Source organism: Phascolarctos cinereus, unplaced genomic scaffold (genome assembly GCF_003287225.1).
Source record: "Phascolarctos cinereus isolate Bilbo 61053 unplaced genomic scaffold, phaCin_HiC Scaffold_859;HRSCAF=1511, whole genome shotgun sequence".
In the NCBI taxonomy this organism is placed as follows: domain Eukaryota; kingdom Metazoa; phylum Chordata; class Mammalia; order Diprotodontia; family Phascolarctidae; genus Phascolarctos; species Phascolarctos cinereus.
Window position 1 is genome coordinate 1 of NW_027556245.1, and position 15,841 is coordinate 15,841.

At 34.5% G+C, this 15,841-nt stretch overlaps 1 protein-coding gene across 1 annotated transcript; it reads left to right on the forward strand.

The window, feature by feature from the left end:
- Positions 1–184: 184 nt before the first annotated feature.
- LOC110204675 (transcriptional regulator ATRX-like) lies at positions 185–15,543 on the forward strand (the record flags this gene model as incomplete). The annotated part of the gene is made up of 4 exons (XM_020980787.2): positions 185–322; positions 761–936; positions 5,015–5,132; positions 15,353–15,543. Coding segments are annotated over 4 exons (572 nt in total), but the record flags the coding sequence as incomplete, so codon positions are not given.
- Between the last annotated feature and the right edge of the window lie 298 nt (positions 15,544–15,841).

The following is a 15,841-nucleotide window of genomic DNA, read 5'->3' on the forward strand; positions in this document are numbered from 1 at the left end:
ATAAGCCTTAGTTAAGATATTCTTACTTTTAATCCATTGATATTTCTGCTCATTTGGCAAATGTGGCTCTCTAGCATAGCTTTTCAATATTTAAGCATTGCTCCATTGTGCAGTTGATCTTAGATGAACATTAGTTGATACAAATTTTGTGAGAGTTAAATAATAGTAAAAAATTTTTTGGTAGGCCCGGATTTTGTTGTGTGTGATGAAGGTCATATACTAAAAAATGAAGCTTCAGCTGTATCCAAAGCTATCAATTTGATTCGTTCAAAAAGACGAATTATTTTAACAGGAACACCTCTACAAAATAATCTAACGGAATGTAAGTTACTGTCCTCTTTTGAGTTATTTTGAGCTATTTTTTCAGCATGGATATGATTTATGTTCCTAATCTCTTTACCTACAGTCTTTTTAGAATTTTTTTCTTTTATTTATTAACTTGTCTGAATTATTTCAATTATTATAACATTTATTTCTGTTAAAATTTGTCTTAAATTATGTCTTTGTGTTTTAAAAATATTATTAAAGTTTTACTTATCATTAAATTTTCTGAACTATTTCTAAAAAATGTGCTTACCAACATCTTCAAAAATAGTTGGATTGTTAAATAATTATTTGGCAAGTGCTAATTGAATTATCACATTTCATCAGATCTCATTTATTTAAAAAAACTTTGTTCATCATTATTGCATTAATGATATAAAATTGGTTGAATAAAATGTGATATATTTGCAATGACAATTTATTTTTCTTCTCTTAGATCACTGTATGGTTAATTTTGTCAAAGAGAATCTTCTTGGTTCTGTTACGGAATTTAGGAATCGATTCATAAATCCAATTCAAAATGGCCAGTGTGCAGATTCCACCACGACAAATGTTCAAGTAATGAAAAAGCGTGCCCATATTCTCTATGAAATGTTAGCTGGCTGTGTTCAGGTAGATGTAAAATATATATTCATCTATACTCAGTCAGTTTTAGTTGAAAAATCTGTAATTTTGCTTGCAACCTCTTCATGATATGTTGTTACATCTGAAGTATAAAGTAAGAAAGGCAAAGGTCCAAGCATGATCAATTTATTAGACTAGCAGTAAGCAGTGAGTTGAATCAGTTGCTTTTCTCAGTGACAAAGACCCCAAGGTAATTAGTTAGTTTTGGGAAATTCAAGAGAACAAAGGACATAGTTGGATAGGTAAGGAAAGACAGTTAGGGTAGATAGTCATAGGTGTTGGGACAGCATGATTGGTTACATGAAGGAAACTGGTGCTAGTAACTCCTCTCAGCATATTGTAGACATTGTGAGTGGACCTGAATTAGCAGATTCTCCAGAAAGCTTTGTTAGGAAGATAATGGTTTTCCTTGGTGGTGCAGAGACACTTCAGGGGCACTGTATCTCTTAGAACTTCCTTCAAGACAACTTGGTTCAGATAACACCTGATGTTTTAGTATTTTCCTAGTTTTTCCCATTAATTGTAACTTTAATCTGAGAGGGAAAGTTGAGTTCTCAGGCTCAATTCAAGGACAAAGAAAGGTGGCTAGATAGTCTAATTGATAAATGAATAATAATCTCTTATACAATATATCCTACTTTTGGTTGGAGAAAAAGTTATTTTTACCAAAATTTTTGGCACTGTCAGATTGTTAAACATTAGAAACTGACAAGTTTTTTTTTATCAGTAGAAAGACATTAAAGAATAGGCATTGCCATCTGTTTTCCTGTTGCACCCTAAGGACTGTGGGACTTTTCAATCTGACTTGGAACTGAAGTCTTACATATACATACATAATATATATAATATATATTATATATATATATATATATATATATATATAATATATATATATATATATTATATATATACATATATATATGTGTGTGTATATATATATATATATGTATATCTATTTGTATCCCTAGTGCTTTGCACATATGGCAAGTATTTAACAAATATGTCCATTCATTCAATTATTCATCACCTTGAACCTGTAAACTTCAAGGAGTTCAACACCATCTGTCCTGCCCAAGCAACCCAGGGGTGAGAACAGAAGTGGAAAAGGACACAGAAGACCATGTAGCTCTCTGAATTTTGATCAAGGAGCTGGATGGATGAAGGGAGGAATAAAAAACTAGGCTTCTTAGCCACCCAGTACCCTGATCCAGGACAGCCTGCTACATCCTAAGAGTAGACACACCAAGTGAAAGAGAAGCGACATCAGATAGTCAAGTTAACAAGCATTTATTAAGCACTTTCCATGTGTCAGGTATTGTATTGCGGAGACACATAGCCACCATCCCAAAATCAAGAAATTGCCATTCTAACAAGGAAACTATATTTGAGATATATAAACAATGTAAAAAAAGGAATAATTTCAAAAAGGAAGGTATTAGTAGTGGGGGATGGAGAGCGAAGGAGGAGAGACCAGGAAAGGCTTCAGGTAGTAGATGGAATTTGAGATAAGACTTAAAATTAAGTCAAAATTTTATTTATATGTTTGTAAATATCCATGTACTGCATTTAAGTTGTCAATTGTGTTAGTATTTATCAGTCAGACTTTTCCTGACCCCATAGAATATGGCCCTTCTGTCATCCATTATCTCTCAAACTCTATCCAAGTTTATGTTCGTTGTTTGCATGGCAGTATTCTAACCAGCTTCAGTATTTGGCCTTCCAGTGAATAGCCAGAATTAGTTAATTTAAGTGTTGAATGATTTGGTTTCCTTGTTGTCCAAGGGACTCTGGAAAGTCTTCTCCAGTACCAAAATCTGAAAGTGTTGATTTTGTGGAGCACAGCTTTCTTTATAGTTCCAATTCTCACATTGCTCCTGGAAAAACCATAGTTTTCACTATATGGAAGGGTCAGCAGGGTAATGCCTCTGCTTTTCAGCCTGCTGCCTAGATGTGCCTTTCTTTCCAAGGAGCAGTCTCTTTTAATTTCATGGCTGATGTCACCATGTGCAGAGATTTGAGCCCAAGACCATACAATCTGACACTACTTCCATTTATTCTCCCTCTATTTGTCAGGAAGTGATGGCCAAGCAATCAAGATTGTAGTTTTGTTTTGTTTTTTATTTTACATTTCAGGACATAGGTCAGAATAGTTAGTTTCCAGTAATTTCCTTTATTCATTTTTTTTCTGAAAAACCTCATTTTTTAATTTTCATAGTAAAAATTTGGGGCCCCTCTCTTTTTAGATCAAACTAGCTCATGACTTGAAAAAGCCTCACTTCAATTAAAGTCCATTTTTCTCCCATAGAATCATATTCAGCTTTGCAGGGTAGATCGTGTAAGACTGTATCTTTTGCCTTTTAGGTATTCCATGTTTTCTCACAAAATTTATCAGTAGCTGCCAGATCTTGTGGAATCATAAGTAGTGTGTGAACTGGTTCTTTCTGGATGAAGCATTTTTTGTTTGACATGGACTTTATGAATTTTGGCATTTGTGAGATTTTCTGTTTGAGATTACTTTCAGGAAATGATTGGAGTATTCTTTTTCTCTTTGCTCTCTTGTTCTAATAGATTAGGGTAGTTTTACTCATGGTTTCTCAAATTATAGTATGTTGATCTTTTTTTTTTTTGGTTATGGTTTTTAGGGAGTTGAATGAGTCTTAAATTATTTCTCCTTGGCCCATTTTCCATTTTACTAGTTTTTTACATCAGAATCTTAGATTTCTTTTTTTTCCCTCAATGCTCTTGTAAATTCAGTTACCATTCTTTCCTCCAGGCCTTTTAGTCAAAAGACTCTTTCCTTATTTAACCCAGGTATTCATGCTAGATAGTTGGAACTCCATTGAATATTTTTGTAATCATTATGACTAATTTGCTTATTTATTGTGGGCATCTCTAGTTTTTATGTACATACACATACATATGTATGTATATTTATGCTGATGAAAGCTTTCTTTGATTTACTCATCTCTCTAGCTTTGGACATTTTATACCTTCTGCTGTACTTTTGATTGGGATGGTTAGTCTCAGAGTAATAATTTTTAAAGTTTCTTTATCTCAGTTAAGGACCTTGGCTCCCTTGGACTTGAAATCAAATTCACCCTTGAATTCTTACTACCTTGGACTCTTAGAAAGTTACTTCACCTCTGTTTGCCTTTGTTTCCTCAGTAGTAAAATGTGCTTACAGGCTTGTTGTGAGGATCAAAGGAGATAATATATGTAGAGTGCTTAGTGCTTTAGGCTTGGCATATAGTATAAACGTTAGAGATTTATTACTCTCTGTTGCAGCTAAAATCCCATCTTCTATAGGAAATCTTTTCCAATTCTCAATTATGTTGCCTTTCCTCTTTGAATAATTTCCATATTTATTGTGTACATTTCTGGTTTTGACAATATTGTTAGCTTCTTTTTTCTTTCTTAGATTGTGAACTCTTTAAGGGCAGGGACTGTTATTTTGCCTCTTTGTTGTAGACCCAGCACATTGCCTGCCACATGATGGACTCTTAATAAATGTTTGTTGACCAACTGACAGACTGACCATCTTATGACTTTCTAAAACACAAAACCATGTGGACAGCCTCTGCAAAAGAATCCCTATAGAAAAAAGCAGCCTAGCACTGTTGTAGGTACCACAACATTGACTACTAAATACTAAAAGCCACCAGTCTGAAATCTATCAGTTTTGTTGATGTGAAAAGTGAAGGCAGAGAACCATTTGGGGAGTCAAAATTTGGTATGTCTTCATGAGAAATTTTAAATACAGATAATATAATAAATTTATGAAATGCAAGATAATAGAAAATGAAGAACTATGTGTATGGTGAAAATTAGGTCAGAAGGGACCATTTGTTGGATAGTGAAAAAAGAATTTATTTTCACTGGACTCAGGTTGTTTTTTTTTTATTAGTACAGAAAAGATCATTTTTAAAAGTTAAATCTAAGAGAACCAGTGATTGATTATGTTAAAGAGATTATAAGCTTGAGAGTTAGGCTATTTTGGAGTTTGGAATATACCTGAATTAATTACTAGTATGAGAGCATAATTTATTTTCATTTCTTTATCTTACAGAGGAAAGATTGCACAACATTAGCAGAGTTTTTACCACCCAAACATGAGTATGTATTAGCAGTAAGAATGACTTCTATTCAGTGCAAGCTTTACCAGTACTATTTGGATCACTTCACAGGTAAAAAAAAAATTAATTTGTGTGATTATTCTTTCATGTTAATTTGTAAGGGTTTATTTGTTCCTCAAATAAAAGTGTTATTTAAAAAATTTGGAGACTTCCCCTTCCGGGAGCCAAGATGGTGGAGTGAAAAGGTAGTTGCTCTCACTCTCCCCTATCAACCTCTGAAAACACAGAAAATATCACCCCAGAAAAAAACCCTGGAACACCTGAACTAGAAGAAAGACAGGGAGCAGCAGTGCAGCAGCCCAGCAAAGGGTCTCCCAGTGCCTCAGCAAAAATAAGGGAGGCAGAACTACAAGGGGCCCCAGGCAATAAGTACCCTGCACATTCATCTGAAAGGAGGTGAAGAAAACAACCTAAAGGCTTCCTAAAGCCCCAGCCTTGCTGATTCCAACCCAACACCAGGTGAGCTGTCAGAGCCCTGAGCCTCCAATTGTGAAGAAATCCTGAAGCCCAGGTGGTAGAGCAGGCAAACACCAACACCTGGACCTCCGAGTGCCTCAGTGAGGGTGGGGGAACCGGTGGAAACCAGCTCAGAAAACCACCAGGTGCCTGGCACTCCCCAAAGGAATCTCCCAGTGCATTAGCAGAAAAGGGAGACAACACTGCAGGGGGCCCCAGGCAGATAACACCCTGCAGCACCCATCTAAAAGGAGCTGAAGAAAGCTAAAGGAAAGGAAAAGCAGGCAACCTAGAATTGCCTGAAAGTTCCAGCCTTGCTGATTCCAGCCCAACACGAGGTAAGCTGCCAGAAACCTACAGCCTCCAATTGCCAGCATAAGAGGCCCCAGCACACAAAGCCAGTGACCAAGACCTAGGCTCCCAACACAAGAAGCTTGGGTCAGTACCCTCTGTTCCCCAGCAGGAGAGCTCAATCTCTTTAAAGGCCAGGGAATAAAGAAACACCATGAGTAAAAAGAAATGTACCATAGATTCATATTATGAGAAGAGTGAAGATCAAGACAGAAATTCTGAAGAGGACAACATTGTCAACAAACCCACATCTGCAACAACAAAAGGGAATATGAACTGGTCTGAAGCCCAAAAAGCCTTCTTAGAAGAGCTCAAGAAGGATTTTAATAGTCAAATGAGAGAGGTAGAAGAGTCCTTCAAAAATACAATTGGCCAATTGGAAAAAAAATACACTGAAGAAAACAAGTCCCTAAAAAACACAATTGGCCAATTGAAGAAGGAAGTACAAAAACTAACAGAAGAAAACAATCTGTTAAAAACTAGAATTGGACAAATGGAAACTAATGTCTCTATGAGAGAGCAAGAATCAGTCAAACAGAAACAAAAAAATGAAAAAATAGATGAAAATGTAAAATACCTCATCAGTAAAACAACGACCTGGAAAATCGACTCAGGAGAGACAATTTAAAAATTATTGGACTACCTGAAAATCATGATGAAAAAAAGAGCCTGGACAGTATCTTTCAGGAAATCATAAAGGAAAACTGCCCTGAAGTCCTAGAACCAGAAGGGAAAATAACCATAGAAAGAATCCACGATCACCACCTGAAAGAGATCCCAAATTGACAACCCAAGGAAATAATAGCAAAATTCCAAAATTACCAGATGAAAGAGAAGGTGCTGCAAGCAGCCAGAAAGAAACAATTTAAATATCATGGAACCACAGTCAGGATTACACAGGACCTTGCAGCTTCTACATTAAAAGACGCAGGGCATGGAACATGATATTCTGTAAGGCAAAGGAGCTTGGAATGCAGCCAAGGATCAATTACCCAGCAAAAATGAGCATCATTTTTCAAGGGAGGAGGTGGATATTCAACAAATAGGAGACTTCCAAACTTTCCTGATAAAAAGACCAGAGCTCAACAAAAAATTTGATCTTCAAGTACAGGACTCAAGAAGGACTTAAAAAGGTAAATGGGACAGAAGATACAATATGTTGTTAATAAGGGGGGGGTTTAAACCCTACAAGGGAATATGAGACTTGCAACCCTTGAGAACTGTATTGTTATTACACCTTGTTAAAGGAGTATACATAAAGAGGGTGGATATTAGTTGACTTTGATGTAATGATAAAAAAAATCTAATCAAGTGGGTTAAATGGATCCAAATAAGTGGATCAATCTGATCTTAGAAAATGTACTGAGAAAGGAGGAGGCAGACAAGGGTAAATTACATTACAGGAAAAGACACAAAATCCTATTAGCAGAGGGAAAGAAGGGAGGGGGGAGCATTGTTTGAACCTTACTCTCATCAGATTTGGCTCAAGAAGGGCATAAATAATCAGTTAGGTATAGAAATCTAACTTGCCCTATAGGCAGTAGGAGGGAAAAGGGAAAGAAAAGGGAGGGGGGAAAGAAGGGAGGGAAGAAGCAGTAAGACTAAAGGGGAAGAAAAGGGAAAGGGATAATAAAAGGGGGAGGGACTGAAGGAGGCGGTGGTCAAAAGCAAAACACTAGTGAAGGGGGGAAAGGAAAAAGGAGAAAGAAAAGCATAAATGGGGGAAAAGGATGGAGAAAAAGACACAGATAGTAATCATAACTGTGAATGTGAATGGGATGAACTCTCCCATAAAAGGAAACGGATTGCAGAATGGATTAAAAACCATAATCCTACAATATGTTGTTTACAGGAAACACATTTGAAAAAGAGTGACACATACAGGGTAAAGGTAAAAGGCTGGAGCAGAATATATTATGCGTCAGCTGAAGTAAAAAAGCAGGGGTAGCAATCCTGATCTCAGACAAAGCAAAAGCAAAAATAGATCTAATCAAAAGAGATAAGGAAGGAAACTACATCCTGCTAAAAGGCACCATAGACAATGAAGTAATATCATTACTAAACATATATGCACCAAATGGTATAGCATCCAAATTCTTAGAGGAGAAGTTCAGGGAGTTACAGGAAGAAATAGACAGCAAAACTATACTAGTGGGGGACCTGAACCTCCCCTCTGCACTAGATAAGTCTAACCACAAAATAAACAAGAAAGAAGTTAAGGAGGTGAATAGAACATTAGAAAAGTTAGGTATGATAGACCTCTGGAGAAAACTGAATGGGGATAGAAAGGAATATACTTTTTTCTGCAGTACATGGCACATACACAAAAATTGACCATGTACTAGGGCATAAAAACCTCACAATCCAATGCAGAAAGGCAGAAATATTAAATGCATCCTTTTCAGATCATGATGCAATAAAAATTATATGTAATAAAGGGCCATGGAAAGATAGACTAAAAAATAATTGGAAACTAAATAATCTAATCCTAAAAAATGATTGGGTCAAACAACAAATCATAGAAACAATCAATAATTTCATTCAAGAGAATGACAATAATGAGACAACATACCAAAACCTATGGGATGCAGTGAAAGCAGTTCTTAGGGGAAGTTTTATATCTCTAAATGCTTACATAAATAAAATAGAAAAAGAGGAGATTAATGAATTGGGCATACAACTAAAAAAACTAGAAAAAGAACAAATTAAAAATCATCAACTAAACACCAAATTAGAAATATTGAAAACCAAAGGAAAAATTATAAAATTGAAATTAAGAAAACTATTGAACTAATAAATAAAACTAAGAGCTGGTTTTATGAAAAAACCAATAAAATAGATAAGCCTTTGGTTAATTTAATTAAAAAAAAAAGAAGAAAACCAAATTACTAGTATCAAGAATGAAAAGGGTGAAGCTACCACCAAGGAAGAGGAAATTAAAACAATAATTAGGAATTATTTTGCCCAACTATATGCCAACAAATTTGACAATCTTAGTGAAATGGATACATATTTACAAAAATATAAATTGCCCAGATTAACCGAAGAGGAAGTAAAATACTTAAATAACCCCATCTCAGAAAAAAAATTGAACAAGCCATTGATGAACTCCCTAGGAAAAAATCTCCAGGGCCAGATGGATTTACATGCGAATTCTATCAAACATTTAAAGAACAATTAATTCCAATACTATATAGACTATTTGGGAAAATAGGTGAAGAAGGAGTCTTACCAAATTCTTTTTTGATACAAATATGGTGTTGATACCTAAACCAGGAAGAGTCAAAATAGAGAAAGAAAATTATAGACCAATTTCTCTAATGAATATAGATGCAAAAATTTTAAACAAAATACTAGCAAGTAGATTGCAGCAACTTATCACAAGAATAATACACTATGACCAGGTAGGATTTATACCAGGAATGCAGGGTTGGTTCAATATTAGGAAAACTATCAGCATCATTGAGCATATCAACACAAAACCAACAGAAACCACATGATCATCTCAATAGATGCAGAAAAAGCTTTTGATAAAATACAACACCCATTCCTATTAAAAACACTAGAAAGCATAGGTATAAATGGAGTCTTCCTTAAAATAATAAATAGCATTATCTAAAACCTTCAGCAAGCATTATATGTAATGGGGACAGGCTAGAAGCATTTCCAATAAGATCGGGGTGAAACAAGGATGTCCATTATCACCACTGTTATTCAATATTGTACTGGAAACCTTAGCTTTAGCAATAAGAGAAGAAAAAGAAATTGAAGGCATTAGAATAGGCAAAGAAGAAAAGCTATCACTCTTTGCAGATGACATGATGATATACTTAGAGAATCCTAGAGAATCAAGTAAAAAACTACTTGAAATAATAAACAACTTTAGCAAAGTTGCAGGCTATAAAATAAACCCACATAAATCATCAGCATTTCTATATATTACCAACAAAGCCCAACAGCAAGAGATAGAAAGAGAAATCCCATTTAAACTTACTGTAGACATTATAAAATATTTAGGAGTCTACCTCCAAACAAACCCAGGAACTCTATGAACACAATTACAAAACACTTTTCACACAAATAAAATCAGATCTAAATAATTGGAAAAATCAGTTGCTCATGGGTAGGCCGAGCTAATATAATAAAAATGACAATCCTACCTAAGCTAATTTACTTATTCAGTGCCATACCAATCAAACTACCAAAATTATTTTATAGAGTTAGAAAAAATAATAACAAGATTCATTTGGAAAAACAAAAGGTCCAGAATATCAAAGGAACTAATGAAAAGAAATGCAGGGGAAGGTGGCCTAGCAATTCCAGATCTTAAATTGTATTATAAAGCAGCAATCATCAAAACTGCTTGGTACTGGCTAAGAAATAGGGAGGTGGATCAGTGGAATAGGTTAAATATGCAAGACACAGTAGTCAATGACTATAGTAATCTATTATTTGATAAACCCAAAGACCCCAGCTTCTGGGATAAGAACCCACTCTTTGAAAAAAACTGCTGGGAAAACTGGAAAAGAGTATGGCAGAAACTAGGCATAGACCCAAATCTCACATATACCAAAATAAAGTCAAAATGGGTTCATGACTTAGATATAAAGGCTGATACCATAAGTAAACTGGGAGAACAAGGAATAGTTTACCTATCAGATCTATGGAGAACAGAAGAATTCATGACCAAACAGGAGATAGAGAACATTATGAAAAGCAAAATGGATAATTTTGATTACATTAAATTGAAAAGTTTTTGCACAAACAAAGCCAATGCAACTAAGATTAGAAGGAAGGTAGAAAATTGGGAAAGAATTTTTACAACCAGTCTTTCTGATAAAGGCCTCATTTCTAAAATATATAGAGAATTAAGACAAATTTATAAGAACACAAGCCATTCCCCAATTGAGAAATGGTCAGAGGATGCTCTAAATCGTTATTGATTAGAGAAATGCAAATCAAAACAACTCTGAGGTACCACATCACATGTATCAGATTGACCAACACGACAAAACAGGAAAATGATAAATGTTGGAGAGGATGTGGGAAAATTGGAACACTAATACATTGTTGGTGGAGTTGTGAAATGATCCAAGCATTTTGGAGAACAATTTGGAACTATGCCCCAAGGGCTACAAAACTGTGCATACCCTTTGATCCAGCAATAGCACTTCTAGGGCTATATCCCAAAGAGATCAAACAAATGGGAAAAAGACCCACATGTACAAAAATATTCATAGCAGCTCTTTTTGTGGTGGCAAAGAATTGGAAATTGAGAGGATGCCCATCCATTGGGGAATGGCTGAGCAAGTTGTGGTATATGAATGTAATGGAATACTATTGTGCTATAAGAAATGATGAACAGGCTGACTTCAGAAAAACCTGGAAAGACTTATATGGTCTGATGCTGAGTGAAGTGAGCAGAACCAAGAGGACTTTGTACACAATAACAGCCACGTTATGCAGTGACTAAGATTGTTAAACTGAACCCTTCTCAGCATTACGAGGATCTAAGACATCTCCAGAACCTCGGGATGGAAAATGCTGTCCACATCCAAAGAAAGAACTACAGAAGTTGAATCGCTACCACTTATTTTTACTTTCTGTTGAGTTTTGTTTCATTTTTCTGATAGTTCTTCCTATTGGTTTTAATTTTTACTTACAACTTTACTAATGTGAAAATATGTTTAATGGGTATGTAAATGTACAGCCTGTATCAGATTGTGCGCCGCCTTGGGGAGAGTGGGGGGGAGGAAGGGGGAGAAAAATTTTCAACTCAAAAGCATGTGGAAGTGATTCTTGATAAATCAAAATAAATTAATAAAATTAAAAAATATATTTGGTCGTATCTCATACCATCCTCATTTTAGGAATAGTGCAGAAATAAGTACAGAATGAAGCAAGCTCCCAGTAAGAAAAATTTAACGTCTTTTGTATGTGCAAATCATTCTGAAATAACACATTGTGACTATAATCTGACTGTATTTTGTAGTAATGATGAACTTAACATAAGGGATTTGATGACAGTTTTGTGTGAAACTTTTGGAAAGAAAGGTAAACTAGGAAACACTTGGTAGACTATAATGGTTATAACCTGTTTTGCAACTATATAGGCAGTTCAGAAGTATTCCACAAACAAGGGCTTTAAAAATATTTTAAATCTTTATTTTAAAACAGATTCTGTTTCAAAAATTATCATAACTACAAACCTTGTACTGATAGAAAAACAAGATTTGTTTTTAGTAATTAATAATTTTCCGTAGAAAACAGACACAGGATATTCTGATAAAAAAATTTTCAGAAATAAATTGGTAGAAAAAGGGGAAATTATTAAAGTGCTAACAAAATTCAGGTAAAGAAAGGTAGGTTTTCTGATTGTGAATATATACTGTATCTGGAGTTATTAAACATTTCATATGTTTAATCGTTAGGGAAATGTTACTCTACTAGAATCCTAAAATGTGTTGTAGAGTATTCATATAGATAAACGAGTAAGGAAATTTTGGACCTGGCTATCATGGCATATTTTTACCAGAGGCATACTTATATCAAAATATGAAAATAGTAGAAATTAATAAAAGTTATTGAAGATTCACAAAAAGTGAAAACCTCTCAAATGACGAAGAAGATATTTAAGCAAAACCTACTGATAGCGTATGCAACATTGTGTCTTAATTCCTATAGTCTATTTTTTTCATAGACTAAAGGAGATATATGTGCCATTATCTAGTCTCTAAAATGATTATTTTATTTTTAAAATTGCAGAGTTTGACATCTTTTAGTGATCACATATTTTAAATTGTCATTTTGCATTTTTTCCTTGTGGCCTTAATTATTTCCCTTTACATACATAAATCTTGGAGTTCTTTTTTCCCCAAATTCTTTATAATTTGATATTTAAAGCCTTTTATAACCTGGCCTCTCTAATCATTCAGTTTGTCAGTCCCCTCCCTGTGCTCTTCAGTCATTAACATCGTCCTGTTCTTTGGTCAGTACATTCATTCTTCTGACTCTTGGCATTTTCTCTCTGCGTTCTCCAGGTTTGGCATGCTTTCTGCATCTATAACCCTAGTTTTCTTCAAATCCCTCCTAAAATCTCACCTCCCACAAGAGACCTTTCCTGATCCTTCTTAATTTCTACTGCCTTCCCACTAGTCATTATTTTCAAATTTTTCCAATATATAAATTATTTGCAAGTTACTTCTGCCTTTAGACTACAAGTTTTTGAGAGAAAGGATTGTCTTTTACCTTTCTTTGCATTCTTAGTTCTTAGCATAATACCTAGCAAATAATAGGTGTTTAATCAATGTTTATTGATTGACAATTTATCTCACCTGCAGTTACATAGCTTCATCAATGGTTTTGTCTACTTTCTTGATTCTGAAATATTTTTACCACTTAATTACTCCCTCCTTCTAATTATTTTCTCTCTTTTTTTTTTTTACCTTTCATGGGACTCTGTCATGATTCTTCTATGCCTAATTCTCTTATTACCTTTCTTGCTATTTCCCCTATCCTTCTGACTATACTACTTTGTTGATTCATCATTTCCCTAATTGTTGTTGTTCTCCATATTGCTGTCCTACACTCTCCTCTTTTTCTTCCAGCACTCTTTCTCTTATAGTGATGGACTGTGAATCAGGAATATCTCAGCTTGATTATATTAATAGATGAAGAAAATATCTCTTTTTAAATTTATTTTGATTTTTCAACAATCACTTCCATAAGCTTTTGAGTTTTAAATTTTTCTCCCCCTCCCTCTTCACCTCCTTCCCCGAGATGGTGTGCAGTTTGATATAGGCTATACATATATATTCCTATTAAACATATTTTTCACACTAGTGATGTTATAAGGAATAATTAGAACCAATACGAAGAACCACCAGAAAGAGGAAACAAAACACAACAGAAAGAAAAAAAATAGCAAATAGTATGCTTCAATCTGCATCAAACTCCATAGTTCTTTCTTTGGATGTGGATAGCACTTTCCATCACGAGGCCTTTGGAGATGTCTTAGATCCTTGCACTGATGAGAAGGGCTAAGTCTATCAATATTAGTCATCGCACAACGTGGCTGTTAACTGTTAAACACTCAAATCAACTACAGAGGACCTATGAAGGAGTAAGAAGTAACAAATAATAGTATGTATAGTATAGTTTTACATATGTTTATAAATCTATCAAATGGTGTCCTTCTCTAGTGCAGAGTAGGAAGGAGGGAAGGAGACAGTTTGGAACTTCAAATGTAACAAAGAAAATAACAATTTATTATTAATAGATTTGATATTATGAAAACCTCTCAAATGACAAATACATAATCTATTCGGTGAAGATTGAATTGGAATGGTGAGATGTAAAATGGTAAGACCAATTGAAAGGCTATAGAAAGATGATAAGAGATTTATCTATGTAGTTTAAAAGAATAGAAGAGATTGGAGAGAAGTGAAAATGATTTAGAAGGTGATTGTGCATGTGGAATATATGAGTAGGAATTGAGAATTGACACCAAGGTTGCACATAAGTGATAGGAAAGCTGAGGATAGGTGGGTTCTGTGTTGTGGTAATATTCAGTTTATAGGCTAACTAGTTCTAAATGTCCATTACTGGGGCATCACACTGGGGCATAAGAATTCAGCAGAGCTAGGTGGAATGCTGGGCCTACAGACAGGAAGACCTGAGTTCAAATCCAGCATTAAATAGTTACTCTCTTTGTGACTCTGGGCAAGTCACTTAGCTTGACTTCCTTAATTTCCTTATTGCAAAATGTGCATAAGAAGTTATTTCCTAGAGTTGTTTTGAGGATCGGATGAGATATTTGTAAAGTGCTCAGCACAATGTGTTGAATATAGTAGATTTTATATAAATACTAGCGATGATGATGATAATGATGATGATAGCTAGCCAAGATATAGTAGTGTGGATTTACGTTTTATTCGTAAAGATCAAAGTATGAGAAAAAATAACAGAGGAAAGGAAGTTATACCTAAATAAGTAATTGTGAAAAATAGTAATGAAAGCCATTGCTGGTAAAAGGGTGGGAAGTGTTTAGAAAGAATGGTATTAAATAAGTTATGTAATCATAAAGAAAAAAATTGTAAAGTGAATTAATGATTCCAAATAAAAACGTTCTAGTATTCTAGAGTCATCTCACAATTAGATTTTCCAGGTTCTAACCTTGATCTAGACACAGTTGTGCATCTGCTGTTTTTCCTACTCCTAAACTTTTATCAACTTTTCCTGTATAGGCAACCCTTGTCTTGTATTTGATATATTTCTCTAATAAGTATTGAGTCACAAGTAATAAGATCTTTTTAATGTCAATAGTTTTACCTCCCTCCAAATCTATTAAACATTTATGATATATTTAGATTCTTGTTGAAACTCTAGACCGTGGTATTCATGACTTTCTCTAGTGAAAAAATTTGAACATTTTAAACTTTAACTTACATGCCTTTTATTATCAGGAACAGGAAGTACTAGAGAAGGAGGAAGAGGAAAAGGAGGAACAAAACTCTTCCAGGATTTTCAAATATTAAGCAGAATTTGGACTCATCCATGGTGCTTACAGCTGGACTATATTAGCAAAGAAAACAAGGTAAATTAGATATTCATACTTAAGTATCTATTTAGTAGTCTGATTTCATTCCAACTCATTTTCTCCAGTGTTTCTCCCTGTATCATCCTCACTATTTATTTATAGTTTTCAGCATTTTGAGTTCCAAATTTTCTTCCAATCTCTTCCCTCTCCTCCCCAAGACACTGTGCAGTTTGATAGAGGCTTATACATTTATATTGAACCTATTTTCACATTAGTCATGTTGTAAAGAAGAATTAGAAACAACGTCATCCTCACTCTTTTAATGATCTTCATTCTCTCCCTGTCTCCTGATGCTTTCCTATTCCATATAAACATGTCTGTGTTTCCCCATTCTCAAAAAATGTGCCTGATCTAT